Genomic DNA, 21699 nt, shown 5'->3' with positions numbered 1-21699 from the left:
CTTTGTAATAGTTGTAACCGCCAAACCACAAGACAAACTTTTCATAGCATTTGCTTTTCCCACTCCTACCCCGAGGCACCCACACCTTTGCTTTCTTTAGCATAACATGCATCAAGTTGAGATTTTGACGTTTTGAACCCACCACTTCTCAGCCGTTTAATTTAGGATCATCGATACCCAATGTTTAAACTCTAAAGTATTGTTATTGATGGAAATATCGATATGCAAATTCATAAAAATATTGATAGATATATTGTTATCGATATCAGTTGTCTTTGATGCAAATGGTAGAAATTTGTTCAAAAACATATAAGTGTAAAATGAAGCTTTAAGGAATATCATATGGCAGTTTGTTAATGGTTAACCAATATGTTTGAAATATCAACGAAATTTATTGATTTTAGTCAAAATTTAATAATTTTCCTGATATGGATCCCTTTCCATATCTTTTTCTAATTTTTCGATATTTTCCACAAAAATATTAATTGTATCAAATAAATTTCAAACACTGTCAATAACAAGGTGCTTAGGCAAAAATTCACATACATCATTATGTTACTAACATGCAATATCAATGTAACGATGAAATGTGTGTCATTTTTTCAGTGAGGGGGAAAAGATAACGGCGGATGCTGTTGGGGATTTGGGAGAGCGATTGGGGATTAGCGTAACTGCAAATGTCAAAAAAAGTTGCTTCTTCCTGGCTTTGGGGCGTGGGTCCCACAATCCCACATTAGAAAACGATATCCTCGTTATTTTCACACGGGATCTTGCTCTGACCCCAATGATTGACTTAATTACGAAGTTGCCATGGATCGAATGGGTGAAGTTGGTAGATCACTAGCATTGTAGTTCCATTCATAATTTGGCACTTATTGCTTCGTGGGTGGGTGGCAATTTCAAGTTAGTTTATTGCTCTTTTGAAAATTGCACATTGTTTTTCCACTTGCTGGTTTGAAAAATGCATCACATATTATCGCATTCATTGCAGCAGGTACTAGGTATTGGTTGAGTTTATTTATGAGTGCCCAACCTTCTAATTACACATTATGGCTAGTGCCTAGTAAAGTCAAACAATGACCATCATTCAAATTATGCATTGTGCTTAACGTCTTTAGGCCCCGTTTAGCGGGTTGGATGAGATAGATTGTGATCAATTAAAATAGATTTGAGTTTAGTATGTTGTTTGTTATGTCAAAATATGAGATAGACATAACTGAGCATTATGGTTTACGAATCCACAATAGATCGAGTTATCTAATTCTATCATTACACATGAGTTACAAATCATGTCTTAAAAGTCCATACCAATCCAATTCTATCCCTAAAGTCCAATCTCATCTAACCCACCAAACAGACCCTTAGAGGATTTGGTCCATTCTATTGTACTCAATTATTACAATACAGTTCACACTTTGTATTGTGACGAGATATTTAACAAGTTTACTCTAAGTTATTACTATATGAATTATACGAAAATCGTACAAAAAAAAATGCTGAGTTTATTGTATTAAGTTATTATTAAGTGAGGAGTTTATTGTTGTACCAAATTATTAGTATATGGATAACACTAGTAAAACGATAATGTCTACACATAAAATATAAGGGAAAAAGATCTTAAAATCCGTTGCAATTATTTTCTTTAAATAATACAAGCGTTCACACAGATAATTCTTAGTTTTAACTAAATTTAATGTTGATAAAATGTGGACATTTTTTTTTGTGTTACCAGATTCAAGGTTTTGTTTTATCTTTCTTGGCTGGTTTGGTATTACTGTGCTTTGAAAAAAAGTTGTTTCTGCTGTGCTGTGAGAATAAGCAGCTGTGAAATAAAGCAGCAAAGTGTTTGGTAAACTTTTTTGTAAAAGTACTTTTGAAAAGAAAAAAAAGCAGTATTAGAGTGTTTGGTAAACTTTTATGTAAAACAGATGTGAAAAAAACCGATTTTTCAAAGCTGGGTTTTGTATCTTCTTGTTTTTAGCTTTTTTTCACCCAAAACTGTGAAAAAAAACTGAAGCTGAGTGTTTACCAAACACAAAAACAGCTCCCAGCTTTTTTTTATAGCAGCTTTTTTCAGAATCACCTCAATACCAAACTAGGTCTTAGTACTGGTTTGGTACTAAGGTGGTTTTATAAAAAGTAGATATAAAAAAAATTGAGCTCAAAAAGAAGTTTGGTAAACACTAGGGCTGGGCACGGGCCGGGCCGGGCCCAATTTTGAAGGGACCGGACCGGACCTAGGTTCAAAGGGAACGGGGCGGGCCGGGCCGGGGATTACATTTTTTAATATAAGAACCGGACATTACCCGGCCCGATTGAAACGGGCCGGTTCGGGCCGGGTCCACGGGTCCTTTTTTTTTTTTTTTTGGTTGTTTGAAAGAAAAAAAAAATTGTACAGATTCACAGATTGTACAAATAATCAATCAAAAAGCTTATGCAATTATATCGCAGTAGTCCATAATCATATAATCAATTAGAGCCATTAACAACTTCCTACACTGATATACATAATCGTGTTATGAAGTAAAGAATCTATTAAATAAGTAGGTTCTTTTCATGCCACATTTCAGCCTCGAATGGCAGGCAACAATACTAGAAACTAGGTTTGAAATCAGTTATGAGAGTCATAATCGGTTTTAACATTTGTTTACATGTATGTTCTGAAGTCAATTTATTAGTTACCAACACTTCTTGAAGCAGCCAATACTTCCTGGAACGAAATTAAACTGATTAGTTACCAACAAATAAATATATTCCCCGGGAGCACTGGCTAAACTTCAACTAAATCAAGAACTAAGTATTTTGCATTGAGTTGCATCTGAACCATAGACCTTATTAAACTTGAACAACTGCAGTTTACAAGTAAAATTATACGTATTCTTTGACTGCTAAACACCAGCAATATGTTTTTTCATTGTCTGCAAAATATACCTTTATTTGCTGAAGATGGTTCATGATAAGCTGTAACAGAAAATTTTCACTTTGAAAATAAGACATTGGTTCCACATTGAAACATGTTTACGAGAAGCTGTCAACTCCTGATCTAATTTTTCGCTAAGACAACTTGACTACACCCTCGGGTTATATTTCAAACAAGAAAAAGGTAACTAGTAGAAACTCACCCGATGGAGGATTGATTTATGTCCTTCTTTGAGAGAGTTATCACAATCATTGACACATGCCTTGTTGTCTCCAGACTGTGACAAAAACAAGACAACACGAGGTATAAAGTCACCAACAAGGCCAAAATAATAGTACCCCTCATGAGGTACTGCAACAAATCAGAGGTGTTCAAAATACGGTTTAAAGTTTAAACTAGGCTTACGTATCAAGGCCTTCCTCAAGAGGTTCATAGATATCAGTTATGTCTGTGGAACCAATTGTAGTGTTCTGATGAAGACCAACAATTCTTCTCTGAAACAACAGTAATAAGAATATCTTGTCAGCCTAATCCAAGAACGGAAACAAACATCTCACAAACAATATATAACGATTCAGAACAAGACACATAACCTTGATTAACTCCACAATCGTTAGTCTTGTTGATGGCTCTTCCTATGGCCTTGAACACAACTTCATCCGATCCTTTTTCCTGCAAGGATGCAGCACAAGCAGATAAAGAAAACCTAAGGTATTGTAATAACTAATATAGGTCTAAAATAACCTAAATTACATCCGAAGTCTCTTGGATAAGCAAAATCTAAGGTGCTGTATCAAGTAATATAGGTTTATCAAAACCTAACATAAATCCGAAATCTCTATTCAATCTTTATTCATTCATCCCTACGCATTCTCAAACTTCCATACGCATTATATACTACCATATAATCGCATACGAGCAGAAAATCAACAGCAGCAGGTAAACACACAAGATTAACATCATGGTTTGAATTTGTTTCATCATAATACACAACAAAATTTCATTATTTTCAATTTTTTTTTTTCAATTCTATGCATCCGAAAGCAGAAATTAAACACAAAAAATGGAAGAAAAAAAAAATAGAGGAGAGGGAGAGAGAGACCTGAAGCAGGGTCATGGCGTAGGTGATGTAGTTGCGCATCCTGCCCTGACTGGTAATCCTAATCTCGTTCTCATCGATAGGCGTCTCCACTCTCGGCTTCTCCACTCTCTGGTAACGATCCATCTCTTCCGCCCTACAATTTTTTAAAAGCACAGAATTAATCATCTCCAAAAAAACCAAAAGAAAATTTAAATTAAACAATCACGCTATACAAATTCCAGGACAAACAAAACAAAACCAGGTCCCAAACGCACAACTCAACACAAACAACAAAATCAAAAAATTTCTCGGGAAAACAGATTCTCGGAAACCAAACAGAAGCTAAGGAGGCGGAACATGCAGAATCGAGAAGGGAGAGAAGGAAACGGAGGGTTGGATCTGGACGGAGAGAGGAAGGGGAACGTACCGGTGGTGGTGGTGGTGATTCAAAAAAGGATAAGTAAGCGCTCCTTGAGCTGCTTAGCCCCAAAAACCCTAAATTCCCAAATAAAAAACCCACGTAATTCCTAAATCAATTGAAAAGCTTATGCAAAAATCCTAAATTCCTAAATCAGAAACCCTAATTCATAAATTACCTAGGAATTTGCAAGATGATGGTAGTGTTCTCGACGGCGAGGTTGGTGTGGACCGTGTCGTGGTGGTCGGAACTCGCGATTGGGAGGATTGAAGGAGAGTCAGGACTCAGGAGACGATCCTGCGATGGTGATGTCGACAGTCACTGACTCACTATGAGTCTCAGGGAGTCGAGTCAGTACTCAGTAGGGGTCTGAGACGAGAGAGGAGAGGAGATTTGGGGAGTGAGGTCTGACTCTGAGACGATTGAGCGAGGTCTGAGACGAGAGAGGAGACGAGATTTGGGGAGTGGGGTGTCAAGTTGAGTCAGTCGACTGTGGGTGTGGGAGTCTGGCAGGCAGAGACAGAGTGATCAGATTAAATCAACGCATCAGATTAAATCAACGGATTTTTGGAAGGTGGAAACGGTTCGGGTCGGGGACCCGTTTCCTCAGCAATTAGGACCCGTCCCGCCCCGCAAATGACATGGACCCGACCCGCCCCGCCCCGTTTCAGAATTTTAAAAACAGGACCCGTCCCGAATCGCTTGGACCCGCCCCTAACCGCGGGTCCAGGCCCCGTTTGCCCAGCCCTAGTAAACACTTAAAAACAACTTGTCTTCATAGTTTTGGATGAAAAAAAATTGAAAACATGAAGCAACAAAAATGAGGACAAATATGTAATTTGGTCCTTAATATCAGGTCTACCGACGAAACGCATAAATGGCATTCACGTTAAATGGCGAGTGAAATAAGGACAAATCCGTCATCACAATCAATGTGAAGAACCCACGTGTCCTTTGACGCAGAGTCCCTTTCTCGTCTCTCTCCTTCAAAGGCCCCCCCTTCTCATGTCGACATTACTTCTTAACTCTCTCTCAGTCAAGAACCAGAAATCTAGAGAGAGAGAGAGAGAGAGAGAGAGAGAGAGAATTCTAGAGAGAGAGAGAGAGAGAGAGAGAGAGAGAATTCTAGAGAGAGAGAGAGACGGAGAAAGATAAGCTAGCATGGACGAAAGTTCATCGGCACTGATCGAAGCAATTCTCAGAGAACAAGAGGAGGAGGAGGCACAGAAATATGGCAGGAAGCTCACCCAAAACGGTGACGCTTATGCGTGGCAGACGGTTTCGTATTCGAAGCGAAACCGGAAATCCTCCTCCAAGGCGCGTCTGGCGGACTCCAACGCCGATCTTCAGAACGGTGTCGTATCCTCCGCCTCCGACGTTTTCCGGCCGATCGAGCTGCATTCCGAGGAGCGCCGTCGGAGAGTTCTCGAGGCCCAGGCCGCAGCCGTTTCCGGAGATGCCACACCCGGCGCATCGAAGCGGACTTCCGATGACGACGATGAGGGTGATAGCGATGGTGAGGTGGCCGGGGCGGCCGTCGAAAACGGCGAGGTGAAGAAGGTGAAGCAGAAGAAGCCGAAGAAGCCGAAGGTGACGGTGGCGGAGGCGGCGTCGAAGATGGACGCCGGTGATCTCGGCGCCTTTCTGGCTGATATAACTGTGAGAGATGCTAATCGCTTCTGTTTGTTGTCAAATTCTGTAAATTTGGGATTCAATTCTTTTTTCTGATGTTTGGTTATGGATGTTGGGTTGGATAGGCTTCGTATAATGAGACGCAGCAGGACATACAGCTTATGCGCTTGGCGGATTATTTCGGTCGAGCATTTGCGGCGGTCAGTCCGGCTCAATTTCCGTGGTTGAAGACGTTCAAGGAATCCTCTGTGGCAAAGCTGGTTGATGTGAGTTTTTTCTTACACGTATTTCTGCATTCAGCTTTGAATCTTTTTATCAAACAAAATGAAAAGAAGAAAAAAAAGCATCAAACTCTTTAGGAATTGTGGGAAAAGAAAAGAGCTTTGGATCATTTCGTCCTGTTTATCTGCTTATCCGGTGTATTTAATTGTACATGCATGCGGGTTTTCGATAGAATGTGATTGTTTCGAATCATACTATGCTGATTTTAAACCCCTTTATTTGTGCTTTCAAGTTGTGAAATCTATATATATGTTTCAACGGGTCTCCTAATATCATATGATTATGTTAATTGTCAAAGCAGATCCCCCTTTCGCATGTATCTGATGATGTTTACAAGATATCAGTTGAATGGATCGGCCAGCGCTCTACTGAAGCGCTTGGATCGTTTGTGCTATGGTCGTTGGACAGCATTCTTGCTGACCTTGCAACTCATCAAGGAGTAGCCAAGGGATCCAAAAAGGCGGTTCAGCAAGCACCTTCAAAGTCTCAGGTAAATTTCAGTTGTTGCATGTATCAGTGTCACGTAGTGCTGAACTCTTTTGTGCATTCCATAATCTGTGACAAATTGTAGAAGGTAAATTATCTAACTACTAATGCTGCATCTTCTTCCGAAATTGGAGTAATAATATGAGCAAAAACAGTGTTTTGGCCATGCTTTTGCCTTGAGAACTATAGGATCAGATTTACTCTAAATTTTTCAATCCGTATATTTGAGAGATATACTGCATCTGCATTTGTAAAACTGTACCGGAATATTATGTCAAGTAAATATCTTGTAGAATTTTATGTAATTGTATGGTGTGGTGTTTTCGCTCTTTATAACCCCTTGTTTCTTAAAATGATTTTATTTGCATTCGCTACTACTATCCGTAATTATTGTTTATCTTTGCTTTCTTCATTTTTTTCCTTCCTTTTCAAATATGTTCCTTCTTCAGTGGCTGCATTATAGAGGATGCTTCTGTATGCTAGTATTAATGAACCTTTAGATATCATATAATAGCAGTTCCATGGCTCATTCAACTTTGTTGCATACGTGATCTGATGCCAAGATTGGCAGCATGTTTTCCTAGTATACCATCCGGGAGATGCTTGAGATGTTGATTTTTTTAATCATTTGGCAGTTCATTACCCTTAGAGATAGCTTATGCTTTGCCTTTTGGAAAAGAATTTTGCGTCTTTAACAGTTATGCATTTGATGTGATTCTTTCTTTGCTCTAAAATGTTTGAAGGCTGGCTCATCTTTCAGTGTTGAAATTGTTTTATGTGATATTGGATTTGGCTACCCTAAGCTTTAAACAGCAATAGTAAGACAACAGTGTTTTAAAATAGCATCGGAATTTGGGGGTTCCAGTCCAAAACTATTGATTACTGAGTTATGTACGAAACAGTTAAATAACTTCTAAAGTAACAAGCCTTTCCACATCCTTGCCTTTTGTTTTTTTCCTTCCATTAAATTGGTCAGCATTCTCTTTACCATAACAGTTTAGATTATGTGCTTAAACCAAGTGAGTTATTTGATGTAACCTTGGAGCTGCAGGTTGCCATATTTGTGGTTTTAGCAATGGTATTGCGACGAAGACCTGAAGTACTGATTAGTTTAGTTCCTGTGATGAGGGGAAGTCCGAAATATGAAGGCCAAGATAAGCTTCCAATCACAGTTTGGTTGGTTGCACAGGTAAGGCATTGTATTTAAACTTCTTAAGACCATGGTTCATTCTTTTCTAAAATATGGATTTTTTACTAGGGAAAACATTTATTATGCAGGCTTCTCAAGGAGATCTGGTTGTTGGGTTGTACTCATGGGTACAATTTCTCTTGCCTATATTGAGTAGCAAGTCAAGTAGTAATCCACTGTGTAGAGACTTAATTTTGCAGTCTGTGGAAAGGTATGACGCCATTTAGATTATCATGAGTTCTACCTTCTTCATCTTGCACATGTCCGCATGTCTGGCTTCCCTGTTACATAGACCCATCTACCATGACTAATTCTGTTCCTTTTTCATATGATGTCAGAATTTTGTCTTCTCCGAAAGCCCGTCCTATTCTATTAAATGGTGCTGTCAGAAAGGGGGAGCACATAGTGCCACCATCAGCCCTTGATCTCTTGATGAGAGTCTCTTTTCCGACACCTTCTGCCCGAGTTAAGGTGGGCCTCTTTAAGAAGCCTTTGCATGATTGCAAAATTTTCCTTTTAAACATGCTAATCAAGCAGGACCCCCAACCCGTCTTACCCCCCTCAGCCAAAGAAATAATATGTGGAACATTTTGGTTTTGCTAAGGCAACTGAGAGGTTTGAAGCTGTTTATCCAACTTTGAAAGAGATCGCCCTTGCTGGTTCCCCCAGAAGCAAGACAATGAAGCAAGTCACACAGCAGATATTAAAGAATTCAGTTAAAGCTGTTAATGAGGGTAAGCAAAGAACAAAAAAACTTATTTCTGTTTACAAGTATTTCCCCTTTGAAATTGTCTTTCCAAGTGAAAAGAGTATGAATTTGGCATTTTCTCTTTCGGAGCTTGATGCATAGAGCACTTTGCAGGCATACCTGATCTGTCTAAGGAAGCAAGCGGCTTATTTATTTGGTGTTTGACGCAAAACCCTGAATGTTACAGGCAATGGGTATGAATTGTGATCATTGTTCTCTTACTTCATATTTTTCTTGAAGGCATTGTACGAAGATTTATAAATCATCAATTTGCTGCATTGCTATGAATATTGGAACAGGACATACTTTATCTGGACAATCTCGATGCAAGTGTTGTTCTCCTGAAAAAGCTATCTGACGAGTGGAAGGAGCAATCTGTTAAACATGCTTCTCTTGACCCCTTGAGGGAAACTTTAAAGAGTTTCAGGGAGAAGGTAATTATATTCAGCTATCTAAATTACAAGTCTGCCAAGACCACTATGAGGGTATAATTTTTTTATACTTCTTTCTTTATAAAGTTCATGAGGTGCGTGGAAAACAATAATTTGAAGTGATGAACCCAGTCTTATGATTCCATTTGCCTTATATTAAGTAGTGTTATCCTGAACCTGTTCTTATGAACTTGTTTTCTGTTTTGGATGTAGAATGATAAAGCATTGGCAGCGGGGGGAGCTGATGCTGCCCGCCATTCACTGTTGAAGGATGCAGACAAATACTGCAAACAGATTTTGGGACGATTGTCGCAAGGCCATGTATGCATGAAGAGCATGGTACTTGTTTCTGTTGCCCTCGCTGTGGGTGCTGCGGTCATGTCCCAAAACATACAACCTGGGGACCTTAAGAAATTTGTAGCTATGTTTAACTTACCCCCAACTCTCTGAATGGAGGAACTCACCATTACTTACAGCATACCGGGTTTGATTAAGTCTGGCCCATAACAGTATAGGAAGAGGATGAGTTAAGTTGAGCGTTCGACCGACTTGTAGCAGGTTTCGGTGGAATTAGAAGTACAAGCAGCAGCACAGCGTAGCCGAAATCTGGGTTTTCCGTTTCACAAGGTGTTTGACGCATCTGGTTTCCAGAGTCATACTCTGTCAAGTGAGTCGTTTTTCCTTTCAAATGGACTAAAACTATATGGTGGCGTGTGTTTTTCGGGTTTTCTTTATTTATTTTGTGTCATAGAATAATAGCGTGTTAAAATGTGCACATGCAAAATGGTCATAAGAAGGTGGAAATGAATGGTGGAATAAGTGCTTGAATGAAAAGTGCAGTTCGTTTCCTCGTTGTGTTCAGATTTCATATTAGCATGTTTGAAATGAGAGACGGAGAATCCTTTGGGCCTCGTTTGGTGGCCGGGATCGGTTTGGACTTTGTATTTGGAATAGGCGACGATTGAAGTGGACAAGATGGGAGTCTTCTTGTCTAGTGTTTGGTACAGTCAACTACCCTGGACTGGGCAAAAATACCTTGATAGTTAAAAATGCATTAAAATGACACTACTGATGGACTACAAGTCCCTCCCTCTCACTTTTACCGTGCATTACCAACACATTTAGCCAAAGTTCATCATCCTAACGCACACTTCAAGTCCCTCGATCCCGACCTACTGTTTTTTTGTGTATTTCTTAAGTCCCTTGATCTCGATCTAATGTTTTGTAGTGCATTTCTTAGTAATGTTCTATTTGGAGGCAATAGGTCTGAAAAAGTATCTAAAAATATCAAATTTAGATATTTGTATCATGTCAACATAAGGAACCATGGCATATATGTTTGGAATATGTTCCATTTTGAGAGAGTTGAAAAAGCACTATCTCGTTAAATGAAAAAGTTCGTGGTAGCCTAGAGTCTTCACATCGGAAAATACGCTAAGAGGAACACTATAATGTAGAAGCTACCGCATGGAGTCGCAGATTGACTACTACATTTGGGTAATTAACCCTTGTTTAAAATTTTTTAAGGTTTGTAAACCCAACTAGACTAGACCGTTAGCTTGAACGGAAACGTACTTAAACCTTATAAGCCCAACATGATGCACCACCTAATAAGTAAGCACTTCTTAGGTCATCTCCAACCAAGGGTTGGCCAGAGGGCTCGTTTTAGCCCTTTGGCCTTCCAAGATATTAATATTTTAATGAACAGTACATGGTCATATTTTCCTCCATCTCCAACCGAGGGTCAAAGGGTCATAAGGCTCGTTTTAGCCCTATCACAAAAAACCGTTCAACTGAGGGCCAAACATAATTTATTATTTAAAAACTACAAAAGGCATTCCGGAAAGATGTTGAGAGAACTTTCTGTATTCTAGAAGCACAATGGAAGATCATTAGTGAACCGGCAAGAGGGTGGAGTTGAGAAAATTTAGACTCCATCATGATGTCTTGCATCATATTACACAATATGATAGTGGAGGATGAGTGAGATGGGTATATTGATGGAGAGTCTGATGACAACCAAGAAGATCCAAATAGGTCAAGAAGGGCTCGTGCAAAAATATATGATGGGTCTAATTTGCCTTTCAATCCAAGAACTGGTAGTATCTCTATAAATGAGTACATGAGGCGCTATAGAATGACACGTTCTCTTGCCACAAGCAAGTGCCTACAACAGGATCTTGTTGCACATCTTTGGGCCGAAAGAAGCATGGAGTAGGTGTTTAAGTTTTATGTTGTTAAATGTTTTTAAAAATGTTATTTAAGTTTCATGTTGTTAAATGTTTGTTTTTTTATGTTGGTTAATGTTATTTAATGGTGTTTCATATTGTTTAATGTTGTTTCATGTTACTTAATTTAATTTAATGTTGTATAATGGCTTAGGAAGTTATAGGAAAAAAAAATAGAATTTAAAAAAAAATATGAAACAAATTTGGTAAGATAGAAGTTATAGGAAAAAAATAGAATTTAAAAAAAATATATAAAAAAAATTTTGTGAAATAGAAGTTATAGGAAAAAATATGAAACAAATTTTGTAAAATAGAAGTTATAGGGAAAAAATAGAATTTAAAAAAAAATATATGAAACAAATTTTGTAAAATAGAAGTTATAGGAAGTTATAGAAAAAAAAAATAGAATTTAAAAATATAAGTTATAGAAAAAATTTTGTAAATAAAAATAAATAAATAAAATTTAAAAAAAAATAAAAATTAACGACTAGTTGACGACAGCTAGCCGTTGGATTCAAATTTTTATTTAATCATTCCTGTCAGTTATATCCAATAGGATTGCTGGAATTTTTGGCTAGCCATGCAGCCAGCCCTTTGGCCCTTTCAGATTCCGTGGGGCCCACGAGCCCTATGGCCTAACCCTCGATTGGAGACTGTTTTCGGACTATTTTCGGCTCTCTGGACCCTTTGGTTGGAGATAGCCTTATAATTAGATGTTGAGTTTTATTATAAAATGCCTCAGTGATATTAGAATAGAAAACTCACATGTATAGTTGGATATTGTTTTGTCATATGCTCGATGTGAGATTCTATTATGCAACAACATGGTCACACTTTCATGTCACTAGTACTATGGTTTTCACTTGCAAGTAAACGTTTTTAGGTTTGAATTTAATGAATGACGAGTTCCATGGATTTTACTATAGGCCTAATTGGATAAATAGTCATCGTGATGATAGGTAGTATGAATATACCTCCATGTAAAAAAAAAAATTTGAGTTAACCTTTGTGGTGGAGCCGGTTAGCCAATTAATCAGCTATACCACTTCTTAGTTTTCATATTTTATTTTTCCTTTTTGAAGAAAATATCCCAGCGAACAAGGAGCTACCATCTTCCGCCTGCCCTACTACCTCGCACAGTCTGGCTTGGCAACCCCACCCTCCCTCTATGTTTTTGTTATTTATTTGAGACTTTGGTCGTGTAAATTTCAAACATAGAAAACCTTAATTCTTCTGTGACATTGTTACTAAATAAGGGCATTATGAAGAATTTACGGGTCACATTCTAACAGAGAAATAACAAAAATTTAATTTTGGACTTTGTTCTTAACATACTTAACTACAAGAGTTTAAATCCGACATTTTTACCATAGAATCTTCTGACTATTCTATCACCACGAAGATCATTTATCCGATTAGAATATTTACTATAAGCTGATAGATTGTGTAGCTTAGTCGAAAAATCATTTACTCCTTTAATACAAAATATTGTTGTATATAAAAATAAAATAAAACAAAACAAGTTGAATACCTCTTGCATCACCCTTGATAAGAATATGATTATGTAAACACACATCTTACTCGTAATAATGGTCACCCAAAAAAACAAAAGGGAATTTTAACGAAAAGTTTCTGGTACTGTTTACTTTAACGAAAAACCACATTTTTACTCTAGAAAGTCAATCCTGATACTATTCACTTTACCCTTTATTTTGTTCTTATTGTTAAAACTCAAAGTTTTCAAGTCATTTTCATTAATTTTCCTTAAAAAAAACCCATAATAATGCTTCCATATTAGGGGACGTCATGGTACTAAATTAACCAACATGATCTTCTCTGGATTCTTTTGGTGAGGATCTTGGAGATTCGTAAATCATGTTCATTCATTGTACATCGTGCGGTCAATTTTTATCAGGTACTATTTGGATTTAATTTTAAATAAAAATATTTAAAATAATTTATGATGAGCGGATATGATTCACGGATCTCCAGAATCCTCACAAAGAGAATCCGACAAGAATCCGGATTCCTAAATTAACATAGCTTACCGGTTACGGTTACTATTTTAGTGACATCCGCCGTATTGCAAAAGGACCACATGACACATGACACATGACACATGACATGACATGGATCTCGGCCAAACGTCTAATAAAAGAAAGTAGCCAACTTAGCATTTAACATTCAACTTTAAACTCATTTAGTGATATATTTTTTTTTCACTTGTACTTAGCTCAGATTTTTATGTTATTTTACAATTAACAAAGTAAAAAAAGTTAATCAAGCAATTCAAGACTAGAGAAGCAAGGATTCGCTAATGAGCCCTAAAACAAAATAAAGTCGAAGCTTGCATGTGGTTTAATATTTTAATAAATAGAACGTTGTGTTTTTATTCATGTGTTTCAGAAACTCTACTATTTTTTTAATTATTGCAATATTTTTTAGCTCTCCATTCTTTTTAATAACAGCAATTTTCTCAAAAAAAAAAAAAAAAAACGATGCTTGTGAATGAAGGAGGACATGCACAAACATCGAACATACAAAGTTATTCTTGTGGTTATTTTAAGTCATTGGTCCTTTTTTTCGTTGTTGTTGATTTCAAGTTTCTTCATTCATAGCAGTTCAATTTTTAGTGATTAAGTACTTACTAATTTTCTTCTGTGTAATTTAGTTTACATTCCTATGTCATCAGTATTGCTATCTATACAATTTTTTTACCTTCTACACATATTTCATGTTAATATTTGTTCTCTTTAATTCATTAAATCTAACGGGTGAAATTTGAGAAGTGTATGTGATAGGTAAAAGGGGTGTGTGGATAACATCACATTTAGACAACAATTAAGCATCGATGATTTTGTTATCATATTCATTTAGAAGCATAATTGATTTAAGGGAAACTTTGTATGCAGTCTTTAACTACCATTGTTCTTTGACCGAAACTTTTGTGGTTTTTAGTTTTTTATCGAAGTCCCTGACATTAATGTAATAATGTATTTCTATGTAGGTTATTATATTTTTAAATTAAAATTGTAATTTGTAGTTATTTATATTAATGAGATTTTAAATAAAACCCATAACTATGGGATTAAAAATATTAAAGATGAATTATACTCTCCAATATATTGTGTAGATATACACACACATGGGTACATTCAAAACTAACCAAAAAATTATTGTACCGAAACATGGGTACATTTTTCAAAAGCACAAAAAAAAAAAAAAAAGAAGATATTAGACTTAATAACATTATTAAATTTCTTCTATTAAACTTGACATGGATACATTCTTGAATCAACGAAATAGAATGTATCCATATAAGTTTAAAAAATGGATTAGAGAAAAGATTGAATGAAATTTTATATAAAAAATGGGCACATTTTTAACAAATTGGTATATTTAAAAATGGATACATATAAGATTAAAATTTTGAAAATTTTTTATAAAAATTTTATGGGTACGAACTTATTCTAATTTTATTTTTTATTTTTGGGAAATGTTTAAGTTGAAAATTAATTAGGAGTTTAATAAGGGTGTGAGTACTAAAACTCTAAATCAATTACTAATTTTTTTAAAAAAATTATGTAACTTACATGTAATTCATTAATATATTAATGCTAAGGACTTTAATCAAAATCTAAAAACTGATAGGGTCTTAGTCAATGAACAATAGAAACTAGAGACCGGATACTAATTTTTCCTTGATTTAATGGTCAATAGAAATGCTAGGGTTTAGGAGACTCTCTCAATGGAAGAACTGCTAAGGAGACTCTCAAAGTATGACTCTTCATGGACTCTCAATCACCTCTTCTTTTTAGCACAATGTTTCATAATGTTAGTACGAGAATTGTGCCAAAAAAGATGAGGTGACAAATAGTCCATGAAGAGTCGCACTTTTAAAAGAGTCTACATAGCATTTCTCAATGTTCAATTAAAGACCCACTAAGACATTGTATTCAGAATTAGAAAATAATCTGTACCTAGGGGAGGTTTCCTGTTTGGTGGGGTCAAGATCATGGGGCATTCATTATCACAATCAAGTATTAGTTTTCTTCACTTGTAAATAAGAAGTTTTAAGTCGTCATTTAGTATTACGGTATAGTGATATTTATTTTTACTTGTAAATAAGAGGTCTTAGATTTGATTCTAGCCAAAGACGAATTTAAACCATATTATTGTTAGTCCATTGTGAACCTTAACCAACTTTCCATCATTTATTGTAAATAATATCATTTATTAAAATTAAAAATAAAAATAAGAAATTTTAAGTCTGAATAAATAAAATAAAATAAAAACCTTGCATCACCCACGATTACAAGATGATGATATACCACACCTTCAACCATTTTTTTATTTTGATATTCTCGTCGGTATTCTTTCTTTAAATAAGTAATTAACTTGTAGTAGGATTTGGATCTTCTTCGGATTCAAATTGTAGAGATTTTTGGAATTCTTATATCATAACCGTTTATAGTACATCGTGTGGTCATAAATTAATTTAAAATTTTTATTTAAAATTAAATACAAATAGTATTTAACAAAAACTGATCGCACGATATACAATGAACAATTATAATGTGAGGATCCCCAGGATCCCCACAAATAAGATCCACAGAGGATCCTCTTCCCTTGTAGTAGTGCTTCCGTATTGGGTGCCATCACAGTTCACACGGGATTACTAAATTTAACAAATCTTACCCACATAGGGATATTATTTAAGTCGGTGGCTTGAGATGCACTAGCACATCAGAGCAACAAATTAAAAACCATGTTGCAATTTGCATGTTCTTTCACATGCAACATATGCACCGTACTGCACACATGACACACTTGAGATTAAATTAGATCTCATCAAAACGTCTTGTAAAAGTAAGCACAAAATATCCCAAGTGGGAATGCATGTCTTGGCATTGCACATTGTTATATATTTCGGAGGTTTTTTTTTTTATTATTATTATTTTATTTTTTATTTTTTTAAGGAAAACAACTAATGACAAGCTACGGTTATCCATTCATTCCGAGCCTGGAGAGGCTATGATTTCACAGGGTTTTTTTGGGAGAATGATACTTCGGGGTTTTAAGTGTTAAATCTTTGAAAAAGAGTAAGATCTGACAATAAATAGCTTCGACCATTTTATACTCCAGAGCATCATAAAATTTTTGTGGCTAGAAATGATCATCACGTTCTCAAAGTTTTGTGTTTGAATCTGACCCCTGCACAAATATCGCTTTTTAGACCATAAAGAACTTGAGATACTTTTGATATCTTTCGACATAGGGGAATTGAGTTAATAGTTGTTGCCCCTAATGCAATAACACTACAATGAAGTGTTACTCATGTTGAACAATTTAACAAATAGAGAATTCGATGTCAAATTATTATCAATCCGTTGTGCAGCTTAGTTCGTCATGTAAAACTAAAACTAAAAAGTAATTGGTAAAAAAAAAGAAAAAAAAAAGCAGCAGGTCTAAAATATTGCTTAGAAAAAAAAAAAAGGAAAACTAACGAAAAGTTCAAAAAAAAATCCCTGTTAATGAAAAGCCATTTTTAAAGGTATAGTGAATACTACCAGGGAAAAATATAAATGTGATTTTTCGTTAAAAATGAACAGTACCGGAAGTGTTTTGTTAAACCTCTCTTAACAAAAAAAAAAAAAAAAAGAAGACAAAAAAGGTAGAGAATGGAGATTCGATCTGTTAGGAAAAGAATGAAAAAAGACAGTAAGTAACATGGCGTTGCTGTTGCCGAAAAAGCAAAAGCAAAGCAAAACAAAACCAAACGCTAAACACGGCGCCTTCAGCGCACGCAGCTCGATCCCACACGGACTTTTGAGGCCCCAATTCCACGCCTTAAACTACGCTTTTCTTTTTATTCCCCTAATCATAATATTTCATATCCTATAAATAACCCCACAAATCTTCCACCAGAAAGCAGTTCTCTTCGCCCTTCACTCACAGCAATGGCAGCAAGTCGATACACCTCCGTCTTGATCCTGGTTTCTCTGCTTGTTCTACTCACATTCTCTCACGTAGCTGAGGTACATTCATCTTCTTACTTATACTGCATTGTCGAAATTTCGCCGTCTTCCTCAGTATTGACTATAAAAACTCTAACTAACGGTTGAAAGTTCAATTGTTGAACCATCAAATTTGACTCGAAATTTCGACCTTTATTTACTGTAGAAGTTCACATGCACTAATTGTTAGATCAAAATTCAGACAGTTTTGATTCATATCCTGATAACATATTTCTAAGAAATATATGGGATCTACTCTTTTTCTGACTTAGTTTCTTTCTTCGTTTTGTTCTATTAATTCATGCGCAGGCTTACAAGACGCTTCCTCAGTCAGGTAAACGTAATAAAACTGAGTTCTTCAATTTATTTACTGTTTTCATCAACCCTTCTTTTCCCTCTGCTTACACCAACTTCGAGGTTGCTCGATGGTGCATGTAGTGGAGTACGAGGGGAGGATTTATTCTCAAGTTTTTATGAACTTGAACTTGACAATCGATGTTAATCGTGATTGCAGCGTGCACACCGAGATGTAAGAACCGTTGCTCGGCGACATCGCACAAGAAGCCGTGCATGTTCTTCTGCGAGAAGTGCTGTGCCAAATGCAAATGTGTTCCTCCGGGCGTCGTTGGCAACAAGCAAATGTGCCCTTGCTACAACAACTGGAAGACCCAAGAAGGACGACCCAAATGCCCTTAAATTAAATATATATATTTGTTTCGAAAAATCTTGGCTTTATATAGTTTCCAAGATTATTATTATTATTATTATTATTATTAATCCTGTCACTAATTCCATATCTTTTGGTATGTGACAATTATGTTTATATATTATTTGTTTAATGCATTAGGACGACCCTAATGTTAACGTATGCCCTACTGTCCTAGCTTCTTGTAGGCTGTGGCTTTATTTCCTTTGTATTCAATTTTGTAAACTTCGATTTGAAAATGAAAGAATCCGGTAACGAAGTTGTCGAACCAATCACTAATTCACCATATATTGCGAGATCTATGGAGATTTTTATATTTATTATATCATGTAATACTGAAATAACATCACGTGATATAATTAAATCACTCGTTGTAAATGAGTGCAAAATCTCATACCCTACAAGAGTGAGAAATATCATCTCTATTGTACACTCGCATTTTAACCCCATGCACTGTTAAGAGCTCATGGATAGTATTTGGTCTTAAAATATGGCTTGTAAGGGAAGGGTTGGATGCTTATCAAATGCTTAATCTTTGTCAATAATGGTGAAGACATTGAAATTTTGACATGAGGTGTTATGTACACTTTAAAAATGTCATTCATTTCTTCAATTTTTTTTTTTTTACGTATTTAATGTATAAAATAATATTTTTTAAATGTTAATAACATCTTCTACGTACCAGAATAAGATAAACCAAATAACTGAAAAGAAAATGGCACCCAACATGCTGACACTTTTATGTTTTTTTTTTGGGCATAGAGCCAAATGCCAAAAATAAATGGTTTTTACTTTTATCCGCAAGGGATTAGGTTTTCTGTCATTTAGCAAATAGTTTATGCAGTGGTGGTAAGCCCAATCCATACATCTATCACAATTCAAGAAAACTCCAAATAAAAGAAAAATAAATATAAAAAATAAAAATAAAAAACTTGTGGACGCAAGCAAGTCCAAGTTCTAAGCACTATTCTAAAAAAATTCGTTTTAACTGACACACTCGACTAAAATTAAGGCGTGATGCCCGTCACGTGATGTTCACCTTCCGCACTATACACTTACCTTGGATCCAAGTTAGGTGCATGGTCATGTCGTACAGACCACTATAGGTGGTTCCGACTCGTAGGTGATCCACGATCATTCGCATAGTCTTCACGTGATCGTAGCACTTGAGCGTATTTATTTACACCCAGTTCTGTCATACAGACAACTTTAGGTGGTTTCGACTCATGTGCAGGCATACTTGTTGAGCTATTGGTTGAGCCGTACAGGTCACATTAGGTGACTCCGGTTGGATGGATGAGCTATAGACTAGCCATACAGGTCATATTAGGTGACTCCGGCTAATATGTTACTTGTCATTGACTTACTTCACCTAGTTTACCTAATTTGTTATACTAAGATTTTTGGCATGGTATACCTATGGATTTTGCTATTTTGAGCATGGTTGTGATATAGTTATGTATTCTAATTTCTGGGAAATTATACAGGTTTTACGGCAAAGGGTTACTACCTTTGATAATTGAAATGGTTTTGAAAAGTTTTGTTTTTACCCACTCACATTTTTTATTTTGCACCCCTTCAGGTTTTAGGTAGGAGTGCTTGTTGGTGGCTTACGAGGAATTGACGGCAGGTCTAACAGATTATCACTAATGTAGGATCACCTCTGGTATTGTATAATTAGTACTTGTCCTGCTGGACTGCACTTAGGCTACCTATACTCTGATTATGGTGTATCACACTTAAATATCGGGATTTGCACTTATATTTGCTTAGTGTAAATTAGTTAGTTGGTTATTAGTTACTCATATTTCTTTTTATCAATATCATTTCCGCATTGCGCACATGACTACGTCACACTCACGTGACGGCTAGCACGCCTTGATTTTGGTTGGGGTGTGTCAGTTATCGCCCAAGGGAGTGGATCATGTAAGCCTTATATGTATATTCATATATTTACCTAGCACGAGGCCTTTTGGGAGCTCACTGGCTTCGGGTTCCATCGGAACTCTGAAGTTAAGCGAGTTCAGGTAAGAGCATTCCCATAATGGGTGACCCACTGGGAATTTCTTTTGTGAGTTCCCAGAAACAAAATCGTGAGGGCGTGGTAGGGGCCCAAAGCAGACAATATCGTGCTACGGTGGAATCGAGCCCGGGATATGGTAGGGGCCCGGGCCGGGATGTGACAATTTAGTATTAAAGCCAATCCCTGGCCGGATGTGTGCCAACGACGACGTCGGGCCCCTAAGGGGGGTGGATTGTAACATCCCACATCGCCCAGGGGAGTGGATCCTGTAAGCCTTATATGTATATTCTCATCTTTACCTAGCACGAGGCCTTTTGGGAGCTCACTGGCTTCGGGTTCCATCGGAACTCCGAAGTTAAGTAAGTTCAGGCGAGAACATTCCCATGATGGGTGACCCACTGGGAAGTTCTCGTGTGAGTTCCCAAAAACAAAACCGTGAGAGCGTGGTAGGGACCCAAAGCGGACAATATCGTGCTACGGTGGAGTCAAGCCTGGGATGTGACAATTTACCTGAGCGTCCACAGCGTCAAACAAAAATATGTGCAACTACTAAATGCATATTCTAAATATAAAACATTTGGCATGGCATTTTAAAACACAAGTCCGTTTAAACACGTTTTTTGGGAAAATACCAAGCATATATATATACACACACACACTGAAAACCAAAAGCCCACTCATTGATATGTGGAAAGGTCGTAGCCCCCGAGTCTCGCTATCACTGGGCATGGTTGTGATATAGATATGTATTGTAATTTCTGGGAAATTATAAAGGTTTTACGGTGAGGGGTTACTACCTTTGATAATTGAAATGGTTTTGAAAAACTTTGTTTTTGCCCACTCACATGTTCTGTTTTGCGCCCCTCCAGGTTTAAAGTAGGAGTGCTTGTTGGTGGCTTACGAGGAATTGACGACGGTTCTGACAGATTATCACTAATGTAAAATCACCTCTGGTATTGTATAATTAGTACTTGTCTTGCTGAACTGCACTTAGGCTACCTATGCTCTGATTATGGTGTATCACACTTAAATATCGAAACTTCGAAGTTAAGCGAGTTCGCACGAGAGCAATCCTAGGATGGGTGACCCATTGGGAAGTTCTCGTATGAGTTCCCAGAAACAAAACTGTGAGGGTGTGGTAGGGGCCCAAAGCGGACAATATCGTGCTACGGTGGAGTCGAGCCGGAGATATGGTGGGGGCCCAAGCCGGGATGTGATATTAACACCGCCTAGGTGCTAGGTGGCTGATTACTGTCTCAATTAATTTCTAGATGTTTGATATTTAAGAAATGATGCCTAGACTTGCTTAGGCACTTGCTTTTGACCGCCTAGACTTGTTTAGGCACTCGTCTAGGTTGCAAGTCTCATTTGCACATGAAATAGATAGCTTTTATTTTGCATTTTATTTTTTTAATAAATTGTAAAAGACTTGTTGAATACTTTGATGAACTCTCATTTTATGCTTGTTCCCAGATTTTCAATATGTTTTTATACTATATAGTCTATCTGTTATTTTATTTTGAAATTTATGTATCCCA

The 21699-nt window shown here is 36.7% G+C and overlaps 2 protein-coding genes and 1 pseudogene across 2 annotated transcripts; 2 read left to right on the top strand and 1 right to left on the bottom strand.

The window, feature by feature from the left end:
• Nucleotides 1–2432: 2432 nt before the first annotated feature.
• On the bottom strand, nt 2433–4466 carry LOC137740746 (uncharacterized; annotated as a pseudogene).
• A 1042-nt stretch (nt 4467–5508) lies between these two features.
• On the top strand, nt 5509–10120 carry LOC137739176 (uncharacterized). The gene is made up of 10 exons (XM_068478711.1): nt 5509–6078; nt 6177–6317; nt 6635–6823; nt 7871–8008; nt 8098–8219; nt 8347–8479; nt 8613–8742; nt 8871–8950; nt 9056–9190; nt 9401–10120. Exons 1-10 carry the CDS (start codon nt 5581–5583, stop codon nt 9635–9637), a joined length of 1803 nt encoding a protein of 600 aa, XP_068334812.1. The 5' UTR covers nt 5509–5580; the 3' UTR covers nt 9638–10120.
• A 7197-nt stretch (nt 10121–17317) lies between these two features.
• LOC137739984 (protein RSI-1-like) lies at nt 17318–18410 on the top strand. The gene is made up of 3 exons (XM_068479758.1): nt 17318–17453; nt 17742–17766; nt 17947–18410. The coding sequence occupies exons 1-3, from the start codon at nt 17376–17378 to the stop codon at nt 18126–18128; spliced, it is 285 nt and encodes a 94-aa protein (XP_068335859.1). The 5' UTR covers nt 17318–17375; the 3' UTR covers nt 18129–18410.
• Nucleotides 18411–21699: the final 3289 nt, after the last annotated feature.

Source organism: Pyrus communis, chromosome 7 (genome assembly GCF_963583255.1).
Source record: "Pyrus communis chromosome 7, drPyrComm1.1, whole genome shotgun sequence".
In the NCBI taxonomy this organism is placed as follows: domain Eukaryota; kingdom Viridiplantae; phylum Streptophyta; class Magnoliopsida; order Rosales; family Rosaceae; genus Pyrus; species Pyrus communis.
Note: the sequence above shows the minus strand (reverse complement) of the source record. Positions and strands in the feature narration are given on the sequence as shown.